The sequence below is a fragment of the Oncorhynchus clarkii genome, unplaced genomic scaffold (assembly GCF_045791955.1).
Source record: "Oncorhynchus clarkii lewisi isolate Uvic-CL-2024 unplaced genomic scaffold, UVic_Ocla_1.0 unplaced_contig_9103_pilon_pilon, whole genome shotgun sequence".
Taxonomy (NCBI): domain Eukaryota; kingdom Metazoa; phylum Chordata; class Actinopteri; order Salmoniformes; family Salmonidae; genus Oncorhynchus; species Oncorhynchus clarkii.
This window is the reverse complement of record NW_027258988.1, coordinates 27501-44678: the sequence shown is the minus strand read 5'-3', so window position 1 is coordinate 44678 and position 17178 is coordinate 27501. Positions and strand designations below refer to the sequence as shown.

Sequence of the window (17178 nt, the reverse complement as noted above, 5' to 3'; positions counted from 1 at the left end):
TCTACAGCCTCTAAACACTATGATGGTGTTACCTCTCTACAGCCTCTAAACACTATGATGGTGTTTCCTCTCTACAGCTTCTAAACACTATGATGGTGTTACCTCTCTACAGCCTCTAAACACTATGATGGTGTTTCCTCTCTACAGCTTCTAAACACTATGATGGTGTTACCTCTCTACAGCCTCTAAACACTATGATGGTGTTTCCTCTCTACAGCTTCTAAACACTATGATGGTGTTGCCTCTCTACAGCCTCTAAACACTATGATGGTGTTACCTCTCTACAGCCTCTAAACACTATGATGGTGTTTCCTCTCTACAGCTTCTAAACACTATGATGGTGTTACCTCTCTACAGCCTCTAAACACTATGATGGTGTTTCCTCTCTACAGCCTCTAAACACTGATGGTGTTTCCTCTACAGCCTCTAAACACTATGATGGTGTTTCTTCTCTAGCCTCTAAACACTATGATGGTGTTACCTCTCTACAGCCTCTAAACACTATGATGGTGTTACCTCTCTACAGCCTCTAAACAGTATCATGGTGTTACCTCTCTACAGCCTTCAAGCATTCAAAATGTAACGAGTACTTTTCTGTGTCAGGGAAAATGTACGGAGTAAAAAGTACAATATTTTATTGAGTAATGTAGTGAATTAAAAGTAAAAATTGTCAAAAATATAAATTGTAAAGTACAGATACTGAAAAAAACTACTTAAGCAGTACTTTAAAGTGTTTTTTACAAGTACTTTACACTACTGCCTCTATATAATGTGTTATATTGTGTATCCTACTGGTCATAGTTAAGACCTCATCATAACCTGCTAATGACCACCTGACTACAGATTATTACCTACACTCTCAGAGTAAAGGGTTCTTCAGGTATCCCCATAGAATTGTATTTGTTATTTCCCCTTTATTTAACCAGGTAGGCCAGTTGAGAACAAGTTCTCATTTACAACTGCGACCTGGCCAAGATAAAGCAAAGCAGTGCGACACAAACAACACAGAGTTACACATGGAATAAACAAGCGTACAGTCAATAACACAATAGAAACATCTATATACAGTGTGTGCAAATGTAGTAAGGAGGTAAGGCAATAAATAGGCCAATAGTGGCGAAGTAATTACAATTGAGCAATTTACACTGGAGTGATAGATGTGCAGATGAGGATGTGCAAGTAAGAACATAGAAGAGCCCATTTTGGATCCAGAGAGAAGAGTTTTTGATTCCACGTAGAATCCTCTGTGGAAAGGGTGCTACACAGAACCCCAAAAAGGTTTCTACTTGGAACGCAACAGGGTTCTTCCAAGGGTTCTCCTATGGGGATAGCTAGCTGAATAACCCTTTTAGGTTCTCGATAGCACCTTTGTTTCCTAAGAGTGTACTGTAAAAAGTATTGCAGAGGATAAAGATGGATATTGAAAACATTGTTCATTACGTCTATGTGTTTCCATAGTCACCGATTAAAGTTCATCTGCAACATATTCTTACATTTAAAACAAATCTACATCACCATTTTTCACACATCCTCATAATTCATAATTCACCCACAGACATTACGGATGTGTAATGTTTACAGACATGTCTATTCATCTATTAACACAGACATTACAGATGTGTAATGTTTACAGACATGTCTATTCATCTATTAACACAGACATTACGGATGTGTAATGTTTACAGACATGTCTATTAATCTATTAACACAGACATTACGGATGTGTAATGTTTACAGACATGTCTATTCATCTATTAACACAGACATTACGGATGTGTAATGTTTACAGACATGTCTATTCATCTATTAACACAGACATTACGGATGTGTAATGTTTACAGACATGTCTATTAATCTATTAACACAGATATTACATGCATAGAAGTACTGGGAGTATATGAAAGGCCCCTTGTTTTATTTGATTAATGATTAATACAATTGTGTGATGGGGTACATCCTCATCAACAACCTCCGAGTGATCTGGAGCGTAGTGGCCCTCTTGAGGAGTGGTGTGATGGGTCAGATCTGGAGAGTAGTGGTGTGATGAGTCAGATCTGGAGCCTAGTGGTGTGATGAGTCAGATCTGGATAGTAGTGGTGTGATGGGTCAGATCTGGAGAGTAGTGGTGTGATGGGTCAGATCTGGAGAGTAGTGGTGTGATGGGTCAGATCTGGAGAGTAGTGGTGTGATGGGTCAGATCTGGAGAGTAGTGGTGTGATGGGTCAGATCTGGTGTGATGGGTCAGATCTGGAGAGTAGTGGTGTGATGGGTCAGATCTGGAGAGTAGTGGTGTGATGGGTCAGATCTGGAGCCTAGTGGTGTGATGGGTCAGATCTGGAGAGTAGTGGTGTGATGGGTCAGATCTGGAGAGTAGTGGTGTGATGGGTCAGATCTGGAGAGTAGTGGTGTGATGGGTCAGATCTGGAGAGTAGTGGTGTGATGGGTCAGATCTGGAGAGTAGTGGTGTGATGGGTCAGATCTGGAGAGTAGTGGTGTGATGGGTCAGATCAGATGGAGAGTAGTGGTGTGATGGGTCAGATCTGGAGAGTAGTGGTGTGATGGGTCAGATCTGGAGCCTAGTGGTGTGATGGGTCAGATCTGGAGAGTAGTGGTGTGATGGGTCAGATCTGGAGAGTAGTGATGTGATGGGTCAGATCTGGAGAGTAGTGGTGTGATGGGTCAGATCTGGAGAGTAGTGGTGTGATGGGTCAGATCTGGAGCCTAGTGGTGTGATGGGTCAGATCTGGAGAGTAGTGGTGTGATGGGTCAGATCTGGAGAGTAGTGATGTGATGGGTCAGATCTGGAGAGTAGTGGTGTGATGGCTCAGATCTGGAGAGTAGTGGTGTGATGGGTCAGATCTGGAGAGTAGTGGTGTGAGGGGTCAGATCTGGTGAGTAGTGGTGTGATGGGTCAGATCTGGAGAGTAGTGGTGTGATGGGTCAGATCTGGAGAGTAGTGGTGTGATGGGTCAGATCTGGAGAGTAGTGGTGTGATGGGTCAGATCTGGAGCCTAGTGGTGTGATGGGTCAGATCTGGAGAGTAGTGGTGTGATGGGTCAGATCTGGAGAGTAGTGGTGTGATGGGTCAGATCTGGAGAGTAGTGGTGTGATGGGTCAGATCTGGAGCCTAGTGGTGTGATGGGTCAGATCTGGAGAGTAGTGGTGTGATGGGTCAGATCTGGAGAGTAGTGATGTGATGGGTCAGATCTGGTGTGATGGGTCAGATCTGGAGAGTAGTGGTGTGATGGCTCAGATCTGGAGAGTAGTGGTGTGATGGGTCAGATCTGGAGAGTAGTGGTGTGATGGGTCAGATCTGGAGAGTAGTGGTGTGATGGGTCAGATCTGGAGAGTAGTGGTGTGATGGGTCAGATCTGGAGAGTAGTGATGTGATGGGTCAGATCTGGTGTGATGGGTCAGATCTGGAGAGTAGTGGTGTGATGGCTCAGATCTGGAGAGTAGTGGTGTGATGGGTCAGATCTGGAGAGTAGTGGTGTGATGGGTCAGATCTGGAGAGTAGTGGTGTGATGGGTCAGATCTGGAGAGTAGTGGTGTGATGGGTCAGATCTGGAGAGTAGTGGTGTGATGGGTCAGATCTGGAGCCTAGTGGTGTGATGGGTCAGATCTGGAGAGTAGTGTTGTGATTGGTCAGATCTGGAGAGTAGTGGTGTGATGGGTCAGATCTGGAGAGTAGTGGTGTGATGGGTCAGATCTGGAGCCTAGTGGTGTGATGGGTCAGATCTGGAGAGTAGTGGTGTGATGGGTCAGATCTGGAGAGTAGTGGTGTGATGGGTCAGATCTGGTGTGATGGGTCAGATCTGGAGAGTAGTGGTGTGATGGCTCAGATCTGGAGAGTAGTGGTGTGGTGGGTCAGATCTGGAGAGTAGTGATGTGATGGGTCAGATCTGGAGAGTAGTGGTGTGATGGGTCAGATCTGGAGAGTAGTGGTGTGATGGGTCAGATCTGGAGAGTAGTGGTGTGATGGGTCAGATCTGGAGAGTAGTGGTGTGATGGCTCAGATCTGGAGAGTAGTGGTGTGATGGGTCAGATCTGGAGAGTAGTGGTGTGATGGGTCAGATCTGGAGAGTAGTGGTGTGATGGGTCAGATCTGGAGAGTAGTGGTGTGATGGCTCAGATCTGGAGAGTAGTGGTGTGGTGGGTCAGATCTGGAGAGTAGTGGTGTGATGGGTCAGATCTGGAGAGTAGTGGTGTGATGGGTCAGATCTGGAGAGTAGTGGTGTGATGGGTCAGATCTGGAGAGTAGTGGTGTGATTGTTCAGATCTGGAGAGTAGTGGTGTGATGGGTCAGATCTGGAGAGTAGTGGGGTGATGGGTCAGATCTGGAGAGTAGTGGGGTGATGAGTCAGATCTGGAGAGTAGTGGTGTGATGGGTCAGATCTGGAGAGTAGTGGTGTCAGCGCGATGGACAGAGAACTCCCGCTGACTGAATGGATGGTGAAAGTATATCTGGAGAGAGGCATGATTCCGTCAAACAGAGTATGTTACAGTCCCTGACGTGTCTCTGGAAGGAGATCCTCGCCCTGAGCTCATCTACTTTATTGTCCAGAGACTAAACATTAGTGAGTAATATACTTGGAAGCGGTGGAAGTCCAAGAAGTAGAAGTCCACTCCGATTATCTCTTCTCCGTCGGGGGTGTTTTGTGTTTTGGAGCAGAATTTGGAATAAGTTAAATTGCCCTGGGAGGTACAAACGAAGGATCCCATTCGGGAAAGTTGTATTCCTGCTCTTAATGCTGGCAAGTTACCACCTCGCTGATATTCAAAAGTTATTTCAGGCTGTATGTTATATACATTTTTTTAAAAAACTGTGCTAAAAATGTAATAAATAACACACAAAAAACAAAATCCTGAAAAGTTGCCCAGGAGCTTGAAGCAGAGCTGGCGTATCTGTCGGCACTCTTACTAAGTTGCTGAGGGTGTCAGGTTCTTGTCCACTTCTGGTATTAAGGTCACCACAGACTTGTACAGCTCTCTGTAACCTAGAGGGCTAACAGTGAGTCCGTCTCCTCTATACCATGTTTCTTGTCGGGTGACAAAGTCTGTATTTCCGATATCTTTGATGAAATCTGGGTTCCTGATCTTTAGGCCAAAGGCAGATGACCTCTGACCTTGTATATTCCAGGATGAGATAGTAAAAGCTTGGGGGGGGTTGTAATAGTGGGGGTTGGGTCTGTTGCAGGATGGGGCTTGGGGGGGTGTAATAGTGGGGGTTGGGTCTGTTGCAGGATGGGGCTTGGGGGGGGTGTAATAGTCGGGGTTGGGCCTGTTGCAGGATGGGGCTTGGGGGGGTGTAATAGTGGGGGTTGGGTCTGTTGCAGGATGGGGCTTGGGGGGGTGTAATAGTGGGGGTTGGGCCTGTTGCTCTGCTCACGGCCTGGGCACATGTCCTGCTGTCATGTTGAGGTCCTTGCTGCAGGGGTGGGGGGTATGGGGATGGGCAGAAGGGGTATAGGTCTGATTTGGGGGGGCCTATATAGAGTGTGGCCAGGGTTTGCTTGGGGGGGTCTCAGCTCGTTGGGGGGGGTCTCAGCTGGTTGGGGTGTGGCTGGTGATGCTGTGGTCTGGGTGTAGGTCCTCTCTTGGCGTGGGTTCTCTCGGTGCAGGTCCTTCAGGAGGGGGTCTCGCTAGTCTGGGCGGGGTGTCCGTGTGTCTCCCTCCCTCCCTCCCTCCCTCCCTCCCTCCCTCGCTCTCTCTCTCTCTCTCGCTTTCTCCCTCTCTCTCTCTCTCTCGCTTTCTCCCTCTCTCTCTCGCTTTCTCCCCCTCTCTCTCTCTCTCTCTCTCTCTCTCGCTTTCTCCCTCTCTCTCTCCCTCTCTCTCTCGCTCCCTTTTTCTCTCTGTTTTTGTCTCCATCTCTCTGACTATCTCTTTTTCCCCCTCTCTCCCCCAGGCATGCGTCATTGTTCCTCCAGAGTGGTCCCCAGCGTATTGGCAGTGTGTATAAGAAGGCTGTGTACAGGCAGTACACGGATGCCTCCTACCTCATCGAGGCCCCCCGGCCCGGCTGGCTGGGTTACCTGGGGCCTGTGCTGCGGGCAGAGGTTGATGATGTCATCATTGTGCACTTGAAGAACTTTGCCTCCAGAAACTACTCCATGCACCCTCATGGGGTCTTCTACGAGAAGGACTCAGAGGGTAGGACACACACACACACACACACACACACACACACACACACACACACACACACACACACACACACACACACACACACACACACACACACATAAGACAGACAGGACACACACAGCTGTGCCCACAACACAAGTTATTACAAAATGAAACACAGACCCCCCTCCAATTCACTCTCTCTCTCCATCTCCATCCATAGTCTCTCTCTTCTCTCCATTCCTCTGAAAGTTCTCTTGACCCTTGACCCTATTGTTGAGCCTACCATATTCTGTTTATCACAGAGAATGTAGTCAGACAGACTTGACAGGTCTCTCATACAGTAGATAATGTAGTCAGACAGACAGACAGACAGACAGACAGACAGACAGACAGACAGGTCTCTCATACAGTAGAGAATGTGGACAGACGGACAGACTTGACAGGTCTCTCATACAGTAGATAATGTAGACAGACAGACAGACAGACTTGACAGGTCTCTCATACAGTAGATAATGTAGACAGACAGACAGACAGACAGACAGACAGACAGACAGACAGACAAACTTGACAGGTCTCTCATCAGGTCTCTCATACAGTAGATAATGTGGACAGACAGACAGACAGACAGACAGACAGACAGACAGACAGACAGACAGACAGACAGACAGACAGACAGGTCTCTCATACAGTAGAGAATGTAGTCAGACAGACAGACTTGACAGGTCTCTCATACAGTAGATAATGGTGTCAGACAGACAGACAGACAGACAGACAGACAGACAGACAGACAGACAGACAGACAGACAGACAGACAAACTTGACAGGTCTCTCATACAGTAGATAATGTGGACAGACAGACAGACAGACAGACAGACAGACAGGTCTCTCATACAGTAGAGAATGTAGTCAGACAGACAGACTTGACAGGTCTCTCATACAGTAGATAATGGTGTCAGACAGACAGACAGACAGACAGACAGACAGACAGACAGACAGACAGACAGACAGACAGACAGATCTCTCATACAGTAGAGAATGTAGTCAGACAGACAGACAAACCTGACAGGTCTCTCATACAGTAGATAATGTAGTCAGACAGTCAGACAGGCAGACAGACAGACAGACAGACTTGACAGGTCTCTCATACAGTAGATAATGTAGTCAGACAGACAGACAGACAGACAGACAGACAGACAGACAGACAGACAGACAGACAGACAGACAGACAGACAGACAGACAGACAGACAGACAGACAGACATACAGACAGACAGACAGACAGGTCTCTCATACAGTAGAGAATGTAGTCAGACAGACTTGACAGGTCTCTCATACAGTAGATAATGTAGTCAGACAGACAGACAAACTTGACAGGTCTCTCATACAGTAGATAATGTAGTCAGACAGTCAGACAGGCAGACAGACAGACAGACACACACACACACAGACAGACAGACAGACAGACATAGTCACAGACAGACAGACAGACAGACAGACAGACAGACAGACAGACAGACAGACATAGTCACAGACAGACAGTCAGACAGACAGAGAGACAGACAGACAGACAGACAGACAGACAGACAGACAGACAGATTGTGGCAAAGTTCCAGTTTCTAGGTCTTTTGCTATGTGTAATGAATACATTGGAAATATTACTCTGACAATAGTGACCAATGAGAACCAATACAGATCGAAGACTGATGACCTAGCTAATGCTACAAAGCAGATATGAAACTGCACTCTCCCGTTCTCTTGTTGTTTCCCTTCCTCTTCCCATCCTCTCTAACAGGAAAGGCTTTTTTTAGAGAACCTGGTGTTAGGCTTACACAACAACTCTTTATGTGGTAGAGAATGGTACTGGTCAGAATGGTAGAACAGGGTACAATAGAATGATATCACAACCACATTCTGGATTGGAATCAAGGAACCAAACACTTGTCTGACTTGCTGGCCAAGATATCTAGTTTAGACGTCTCTAGTATCTCATCTAGCTTAGACGTCTCTAGTATCTCATCTAGTTTAGACATTCATAGTATCTCATCTAGTTTAGACATTCATAATATCTCATCTAGTTTAGACATTCATAATATCTCATCTAGTTTAGACATTCATAGTATCTCATCTAGTTTAGACATTCATAATATCTACATCTAGTTTAGACATTCATAGTATCTCATCTAGTTTAGACATTCATAGTATCTCCATCTAGTTTATACATTCATAATATCTTATCTAGTTTAGACGTCTCTAGTATCTCATCTAGTTTAGACATTCATAGTATCTCATCTAGTTTAGACATTCATAATATCTCATCTAGTTTAGACATTCATAATATCTCATCTAGTTTAGACATTCATAATATCTCATCTAGTTTAGACATTCATAGTATCTCATCTAGTTTAGCCATTCATAGTATCTCATCTAGTTTAGACATTCATAATATCTCATCTAGTTTAGACATTCATAATATCTCATCTAGTTTAGACGTCTCTAGTATCTCATCTAGTTTAGACATTCATAGTATCTCATCTAGTTTAGACATTCATAATATCTCATCTAGTTTAGACATTCATAATATCTCATCTAGTTTAGACATTCATAATATCTTATCTAGTTTAGACATTCATAATATCTCATCTAGTTTAGACATTCATAATATCTCATCTAGTTTAGACATTCATAATATCTCCATCTAGTTTAGACATTCATAATATCTTATCTAGTTTAGACGTCTCTAGTATCTCATCTAGTTTAGACATTCATAATATCTCATCTAGTTTAGACATTCATAGTATCTCATCTAGTTTAGACATTCATAATATCTTATCTAGTTTAGACGTCTCTAGTATCTCATCTAGTTTAGACATTCATAATATCTTATCTAGTTTAGACATTCATAATATCTCATCTAGTTTAGACATTCACAATATCTCATCTAGTTTAGACGTCTCTAGTATCTCATCTAGTTTAGACATTCATAATATCTTATCTAGTTTAGACATTCATAGTATCTCATCTAGTTTAGACATTCATAATATCTCATCTAGTTTAGACATTCATAATATCTCATCTAGTTTATACATTCATAATATCTTATCTAGTTTAGACATTCATAATATCTCATCTAGTTTAGACATTCATAGTATCTCATCTAGTTTAGACATTCATAATATCTCATCTAGTTTAGACATTCATAGTATCTCATCTAGTTTAAACATTCATAATATCTCATCTAGTTTAGACATTCATAATATCTTATCTAGTTTAGACATTCATAATATCTCATCTAGTTTAGACATTCATAGTATCTCATCTAGTTTAGACATTCATAATATCTCATCTAGTTTAGACATTCATAATATCTCATCTAGTTTAGACGTCTCTAGTATCTCATCTAGTTTAGACATTCATAATATCTCATCTAGTTTAGACATTCATAATATCTCATCTAGTTTAGACGTCTCTAGTATCTCATCTAGTTTAGACATTCATAGTATCTCATCTAGTTTAGACATTCATAATATCTCATCTAATTTAGACATTCATAATATCTCATCTAGTTTAGACGTCTCTAGTATCTCATCTAGTTTAGACATTCATAATATCTCATCTAGTTTAGACATTCATAATATCTTATCTAGTTTAGACGTCTCTAGTATCTCATCTAGTTTAGACGTTCATAATATCTTATCTAGTTTAGACGTCTCTAGTATCTCATCTAGTTTAGACATTCATAATATCTCATCTAGTTTAGACATTCATAATATCTCATCTAGTTTAGACGTCTCTACTATCTCATCTAGTTTAGACATTCATAATATCTTATCTAGTTTAGACATTCATAGTATCTCATCTAGTTTAGACATTCATAATATCTCATCTAGTTTAGACATTCATAATATCTCATCTAGTTTATACATTCATAATATCTTATCTAGTTTAGACATTCATAATATCTCATCTAGTTTAGACGTCTCTAGTATCTCATCTAGTTTAGACATTCATAGTATCTCATCTAGTTTAGACATTCATAATATCTCATCTAGTTTAGACATTCATAATATCTCATCTAGTTTAGACGTCTCTAGTATCTCATCTAGTTTAGACATTGATAATATCTCATCTAGTTTATACATTCATAATATCTCATCTAGTTTAGACATTCATAATATCTTATCTAGTTTAGACATTCATAATATCTCATCTAGTTTAGACGTCTCTAGTATCTCATCTAGTTTAGACATTCATAGTATCTCATCTAGTTTAGACATTCATAATATCTCATCTAGTTTATACATTCATAATATCTTATCTAGTTTAGACATTCATAATATCTCATCTAGTTTAGACATTCATAATATCTCATCTAGTTTAGACATTCATAATATCTCATCTAGTTTAGACATTCATAATATCTCATCTAGTTTAGACATTCATAATATCTCATCTAGTTTAGACATTCATAGTATCTCATCTAGTTTAGACATTCATAATATCTTATCTAGTTTAGACGTCTCTAGTATCTCATCTAGTTTAGACATTCATAATATCTTATCTAGTTTAGACATTCATAATATCTCATCTAGTTTAGACATTCACAATATCTCATCTAGTTTAGACGTCTCTAGTATCTCATCTAGTTTAGACATTCATAATATCTTATCTAGTTTAGACATTCATAGTATCTCATCTAGTTTAGACATTCATAATATCTCATCTAGTTTAGACATTCATAATATCTCATCTAGTTTATACATTCATAATATCTTATCTAGTTTAGACATTCATAATATCTCATCTAGTTTAGACATTCATAGTATCTCATCTAGTTTAGACATTCATAATATCTCATCTAGTTTAGACATTCATAGTATCTCATCTAGTTTAAACATTCATAATATCTCATCTAGTTTAGACATTCATAATATCTTATCTAGTTTAGACATTCATAATATCTCATCTAGTTTAGACATTCATAGTATCTCATCTAGTTTAGACATTCATAATATCTCATCTAGTTTAGACATTCATAATATCTCATCTAGTTTAGACGTCTCTAGTATCTCATCTAGTTTAGACATTCATAATATCTCATCTAGTTTAGACATTCATAATATCTCATCTAGTTTAGACGTCTCTAGTATCTCATCTAGTTTAGACATTCATAGTATCTCATCTAGTTTAGACATTCATAATATCTCATCTAGTTTAGACATTCATAATATCTCATCTAGTTTAGACGTCTCTAGTATCTCATCTAGTTTAGACATTCATAATATCTCATCTAGTTTAGACATTCATAATATCTTATCTAGTTTAGACGTCTCTAGTATCTCATCTAGTTTAGACGTTCATAATATCTTATCTAGTTTAGACGTCTCTAGTATCTCATCTAGTTTAGGCATTCATAATATCTCATCTAGTTTAGACATTCATAATATCTCATCTAGTTTAGACGTCTCTACTATCTCATCTAGTTTAGACATTCATAATATCTTATCTAGTTTAGACATTCATAGTATCTCATCTAGTTTAGACATTCATAATATCTCATCTAGTTTAGACATTCATAATATCTCATCTAGTTTATACATTCATAATATCTTATCTAGTTTAGACATTCATAATATCTCATCTAGTTTAGACGTCTCTAGTATCTCATCTAGTTTAGACATTCATAGTATCTCATCTAGTTTAGACATTCATAATATCTCATCTAGTTTAGACATTCATAATATCTCATCTAGTTTAGACGTCTCTAGTATCTCATCTAGTTTAGACATTCATAATATCTCATCTAGTTTATACATTCATAATATCTCATCTAGTTTAGACATTCATAATATCTTATCTAGTTTAGACATTCATAATATCTCATCTAGTTTAGACGTCTCTAGTATCTCATCTAGTTTAGACATTCATAGTATCTCATCTAGTTTAGACATTCATAATATCTCATCTAGTTTATACATTCATAATATCTTATCTAGTTTAGACATTCATAATATCTTATCTAGTTTATACATTCATAATATCTTATCTAGTTTAGACGTCTCTAGTATCTCATCTAGTTTAGACATTCATAATATCTCATCTAGTTTAGACGTCTCTAGTATCTCATCTAGTTTAGACATTCATAATATCTCATCTAGTTTAGACATTCATAATATCTCATCTAGTTTAGACGTCTCTAGTATCTCATCTAGTTTAGACATTCATAGTATCTCCATCTAGTTCAGACGTCTCTAGTATCTCCATATAGTTCAGACATTCATAATATCTCCATTGTGTCGTGTTGTTGGCCAGGGTCTGAAGTGAGGACATTTGAACAGAACAGAACAGAACCAATCAGAGCAGAGCAGAGCAGATCAGATCACAACGTGACCAGACCATCAGTAGCCGCAGACTCACACCAGGGTCCAATTCCCCTCTTTTTCTCTCTGTCTGTTCCCAGCTGCTTTGTCTGTTGTTGGTTGGACATCTACAACAGAGCACAACTGGTTCTGGTCTATAATATCCTTCCTGGCAACACTGCTGTCTCTTCCCCACCTTGTTGCCTTTTTGGGCTGGTTGTTTGTCTGTATTCCTTGTTTGTCTAAAGAGAGCTGCTATTTTCAAGCCAGACTGGATCAGATAACAGGAAGACAGACAAAGACAACACTATAGAAACAGCCTTAGATAGATAATCAGACAGAGCTCCCAGATTGTGCATGTAGGATAGTGTGTTCTTACAAAGAGGAAAGAGAAGAGAGATGTTTTAGAGGCTGTCATTACATACCATGACAGGTATACAGTCAGAACACACTACAGTTGGCCTGTCTGCCACTGGAATTCACACAACGTCTCAGCCAGGCAGTTCCAGTCCGCTTCTGCTCTTCCAAGAATGGGGTTCTCTGTGATTTACCAACATTCTTCTGTCCCGTGGTGTCCTGGCTTGCCTCTGCTCTCTCTGCTCTCTCACTGTCTCTCTCTCTCTCTGTCTCTCTCTCTCTCTCTCTCTCTCTGCTTTCTCTCTCTCTCTGTCTCTCTCTCTGTCTCAATTCAATTTCAATTTAAGGGATTTATTGGCATGGGAAACATATGTTTACATTGCCAACGCAAGGAAAATAGATAATAAACAGTAAACATTACACTCACAAAAGTTCCAAAAGAATAAAGACATTTCAAATGTCATAATAAATGAAATAAAATGAAAAAAATGTCATAATAAATCAAATCAAATTGTATTGTCACATACACATGGCTAGCAGATGTTATTGGTCACATACACATGGTTAGCAGATGTTATTGGTCACATACACATGGTTAGTAGATGTTATTGGTCACATACACATGGTTAGCAGATGTTATTGGTCACATACACATGGTTAGCAGATGTTATTGGTCACATACACATGGTTAGCAGATGTTATTGGTCACATACACATGGTTAGCAGATGTTATTGGTCACATACACATGGTTAGCAGATGTTATTGGTCACATACACACGGTTAGCAGATGTTATTGGTCACATACACATGGTTAGCAGATGTTATTGGTCACATACACATGGTTAGCAGATGTTATTGGTCACATACACATGGTTAGCAGATGTTATTGGTCACATACACATGGTTAGCAGATGTTATTGGTCACATACAGATGGTTAGCAGATGTTATTGGTCACATACAGATGGTTAGCAGATGTTATTGGTCACATACAGATGGTTAGCAGATGTTATTGGTCACATACAGATGGTTAGCAGATGTTATTGGTCACATACACATGGTTAGCAGATGTTATTGGTCACATACACATGGTTAGCAGATGTTATTGGTCACATACACATGGTTAGCAGATGTTATTGGTCACATACACATGGTTAGCAGATGTTAATGCGAGTGTAGCGAAGTGCTTGTGCTTCTAGTTCTGACCGTGCAGTAATATCTAACGAGTAATCTAACATAACAATTTCACAACAACTAAGAAATGAATAGGAATATGTACTTATAAATATATGAATGAGCGATGGCCGAACGGCATAGGCAAGATGCAGTAGATGGTATAGAATACAGGATATACATATGAGATGAGTAATGTAGGGTATGTAAACAAAGTGGCATAGTTTAAAGTGGCTAGTGATACATGTATTACATAAAGATGCAGTAGATGATATAGAGTACAGTATATACATATGAGATGAGTAATGTAGGGTATGTAAACATTATATAAAGTGGCATTGTTTATAGTGACTAGTGATACATTTATTACATCCAATTTTGAATTATTAAAGTGGCTAGAGAGTTGAGTCAGTGTATTGGCAGCAGCCTCTCAATGTTAGTGATGGCTGTTTAACAGTCTGATGGCCTTGAGATAGAAGCTGTTTTTCAGTCTCTCGGTCCCAGCTTTGATGCACCTGTACTGACCTCGCCTTCTGGATGATAGTGGAGAGCCTTACAGTTGTGGGCGGAGCAGTTGCCGTACGAGGCGGTGATACAGCCCGACAGGATGCTCTCGATTGTGCATCTGTAAAAGTTTGTGAGTGTTTTTGGTGACAAGCCGAATTTCTTCAGCCTCCTGAGGTTGAAGAGGCGCTGCTGCGCCTTCTCCACGACTCTGTCTGTGTATGGGGGACCATTTCAGTTTGTCCGTGATGTGTATGCCGAGGAACTTAAAACTTTCCACCCTCTCCACTACTGTCCCATCGATGTGGATAGGGGGCTGCTCCCTCTGCTGTTTCCTGTAGTCCACGATCATCTCCTTCTTTTGTTGATGTTGAGTGTGAGGTTATTTCCCTGACACCACACTCCGAGGGCCCTCGCCTCCTCCCTGTAGGCCGTCTCGTCGTTGTTGGTAATCAAGCCTACCACTGTAGTGTCGTCCGCAAACTTGATGATTGAGCATGTATGGCCACGCAGTCGTGGGTGAACAGGGAGTACAGGAGAGGGCTCAGAACGCACCCTTGAGGGTCCCCAGCTTTGAGAATCAGCGGGGTTGAGATGTTGTTACCTACCCTCACCACCTGGGGGCGTCCCGTCAGAAAGTCCAGGACCCAGTTGCACAGGACGGGGTCGAGACCCAGGGTCTCGAGCTTAATGACGAGTTTGGAGGGTACTATGGTGTTAAATGCTGAGCTGTAGTCAATGAACAGCATTCTTACGTAGGTATTCCTCTTGTCCAGATGGGTCAGGGCAGTGTGGTGGCGATTACATCATCTGTGGACCTATTGAGGCGGTAAGCAAATTGGAGTGGGTCTAGGGTGTCAGGTAGGGTGGAGGTGATATGGTCCTTGACTAGTCTCTCAAAGCACTTCATGATGACGGAAGTGAGTGCTACGGGGCGGTAGTCGTTTAGCTCAGTTACCTTCGCTTTCTTGGGAACAGGGACAATGGTGGCCCTCTTGAAGCATGTGGGAACAGCAGACTGGGATAAGGATTGATTGAATATGTCCGTAAACACACCAGCCAGCTGGTCTGCGCATGCTCCGAGGACACAGGGGCCAGCAGCCCTGCGAGGGTTAACACGTTTAAATGTCTTACTCACGTATTATGTCTGTATACAGTGTTGTAATGATGTGCAAATAGTCAAAGTACAAAAGGGAAAATAAATAAACATAAATATGGGTTGTATTTACAATGGTGTTTGTTCTTCACTGGTTGGCCTTTTCTTGTGGCAACAGGTCACAAAGCTTGCTGCTGTGATGGCACACTGTGGTATTTCACCCAGTAGATATGGGAGTTTATCCAAATTGGGTTTGTTTTCAAATTCTTTGTGGGTCTGTGTTTAATCTGAGGGAAATATGTGTCTCTATTTTCATACATTGGACAGGAGGTTAGGAAGTGCAGCTCAGTTTCCACCTCATTTTGTGGGCAGAGTGCACAGGTCTGACTACGGCGACCTTTCTCAATAGCAAGGCTATGCTTAATGAGTCTGTACGTAGTCAAAGCTTTCCTTAAGTTTGGGTCAGTTACAGTGGTCAGGTATTCTGCCACTCTCTGTTTCTCTCTCTCTCTCTCTCTTTCTCTTTCAATTCAATTCAATCGGCTTTATTGGCATGGAAAACATATGTTAAAATTGCCAAAGCAAGTGAAGTAGGTAATATAAAAAAGTGAAATAAAGAATAAAAATGAACAGTAAACATGACACTCACAGAAGTTCCAAAATAATAAAGACATTACAAATGTCATATTATGAATAGTCAAAATTTCCTTCAATTTGAGTCACAGTGGTCAGGTATTCTGAAACTGTGTACTCTTCTTTTATGGCCAAATAGCATTCTAGTTTACTCTGTTGTTTTGTTAATTCTTTCCAATGTGTCAAGTTTGAGTTTTTTTATGATTTGGTTGGGTCTCTCTCTCTCTCTCTCTCTCTCTCTCTCTCTCTCTCTCTCTCTCTCTCTCTCTCTCTCTCTCTCTCTCTCTCTCTCTCTCTCTCTCTCTCTCTCTCTCTCTCTCTCTCTCTCTCTCTCTCTCTCTCTCTCTCTCTCTCTCTCTCTCTCTCTCTCTCTCTCTCTCTCTCTCTCTCTCTCTCTCTCTCTCTCTCTCTCTCTCTCTCTCTCTCTCTCTCTCTCTCTCTCTCTCTCTCTCTCTCTCTCTGTGTGTGGTTATTTCCAGTACAGTATGTAGGAACAAGAATTGATAACATGACTGTGACTTCACTGTGTCAGGTGACTACAGACCCAAAGGTTACTGCTTCTCCATCTGTGTTTATAGGGCACACACACACACACACACACACACACGTGGCGGTTGGAGTTTGAATGGAGATAAGCCAGGCAGGGACGGATGTCATCAGGTCATAACCGTTAATTGGAGATAAGATTATATGAAACTAGCAGACAAACACACAACAGCTCTGTTCATACTTCAGACAAACACTATTATACTAGTCAGGTGTACAAGTATTACAACATTACAAATAGTCAGAGAAAGTTAGCACCAGTTCTCTAACTAAACTGTAAATATGTGTTTCTCCATCTCTCCACTAGGGGCGCTGTATCCAGGAGCCAGCTATACCTACCTCTGGCTATATAATAATATCATACTCCATCTCTCCACCAGGGGCGCTGT

At 41.0% G+C, this 17178-nt stretch overlaps 1 protein-coding gene across 1 annotated transcript in view; it reads left to right on the top strand.

The window, feature by feature from the left end:
* Nucleotides 1–5905: 5905 nt before the first annotated feature.
* The window catches only part of LOC139399393 (ferroxidase HEPHL1-like), a gene marked incomplete at both ends in the record, with an annotated part of 34299 nt that continues 23026 nt past the window's right edge, over nucleotides 5906–17178 (top strand). Inside the window, 2 exons of the mRNA XM_071144796.1 lie at nucleotides 5906–6150; nucleotides 17170–17178. The exon at nucleotides 17170–17178 is cut by the window's right edge and continues 204 nt beyond it. Of these exons, the coding sequence (XP_071000897.1) occupies nucleotides 5906–6150; nucleotides 17170–17178 (254 nt within the window). The remainder of the gene's footprint in view (nucleotides 6151–17169) is intronic.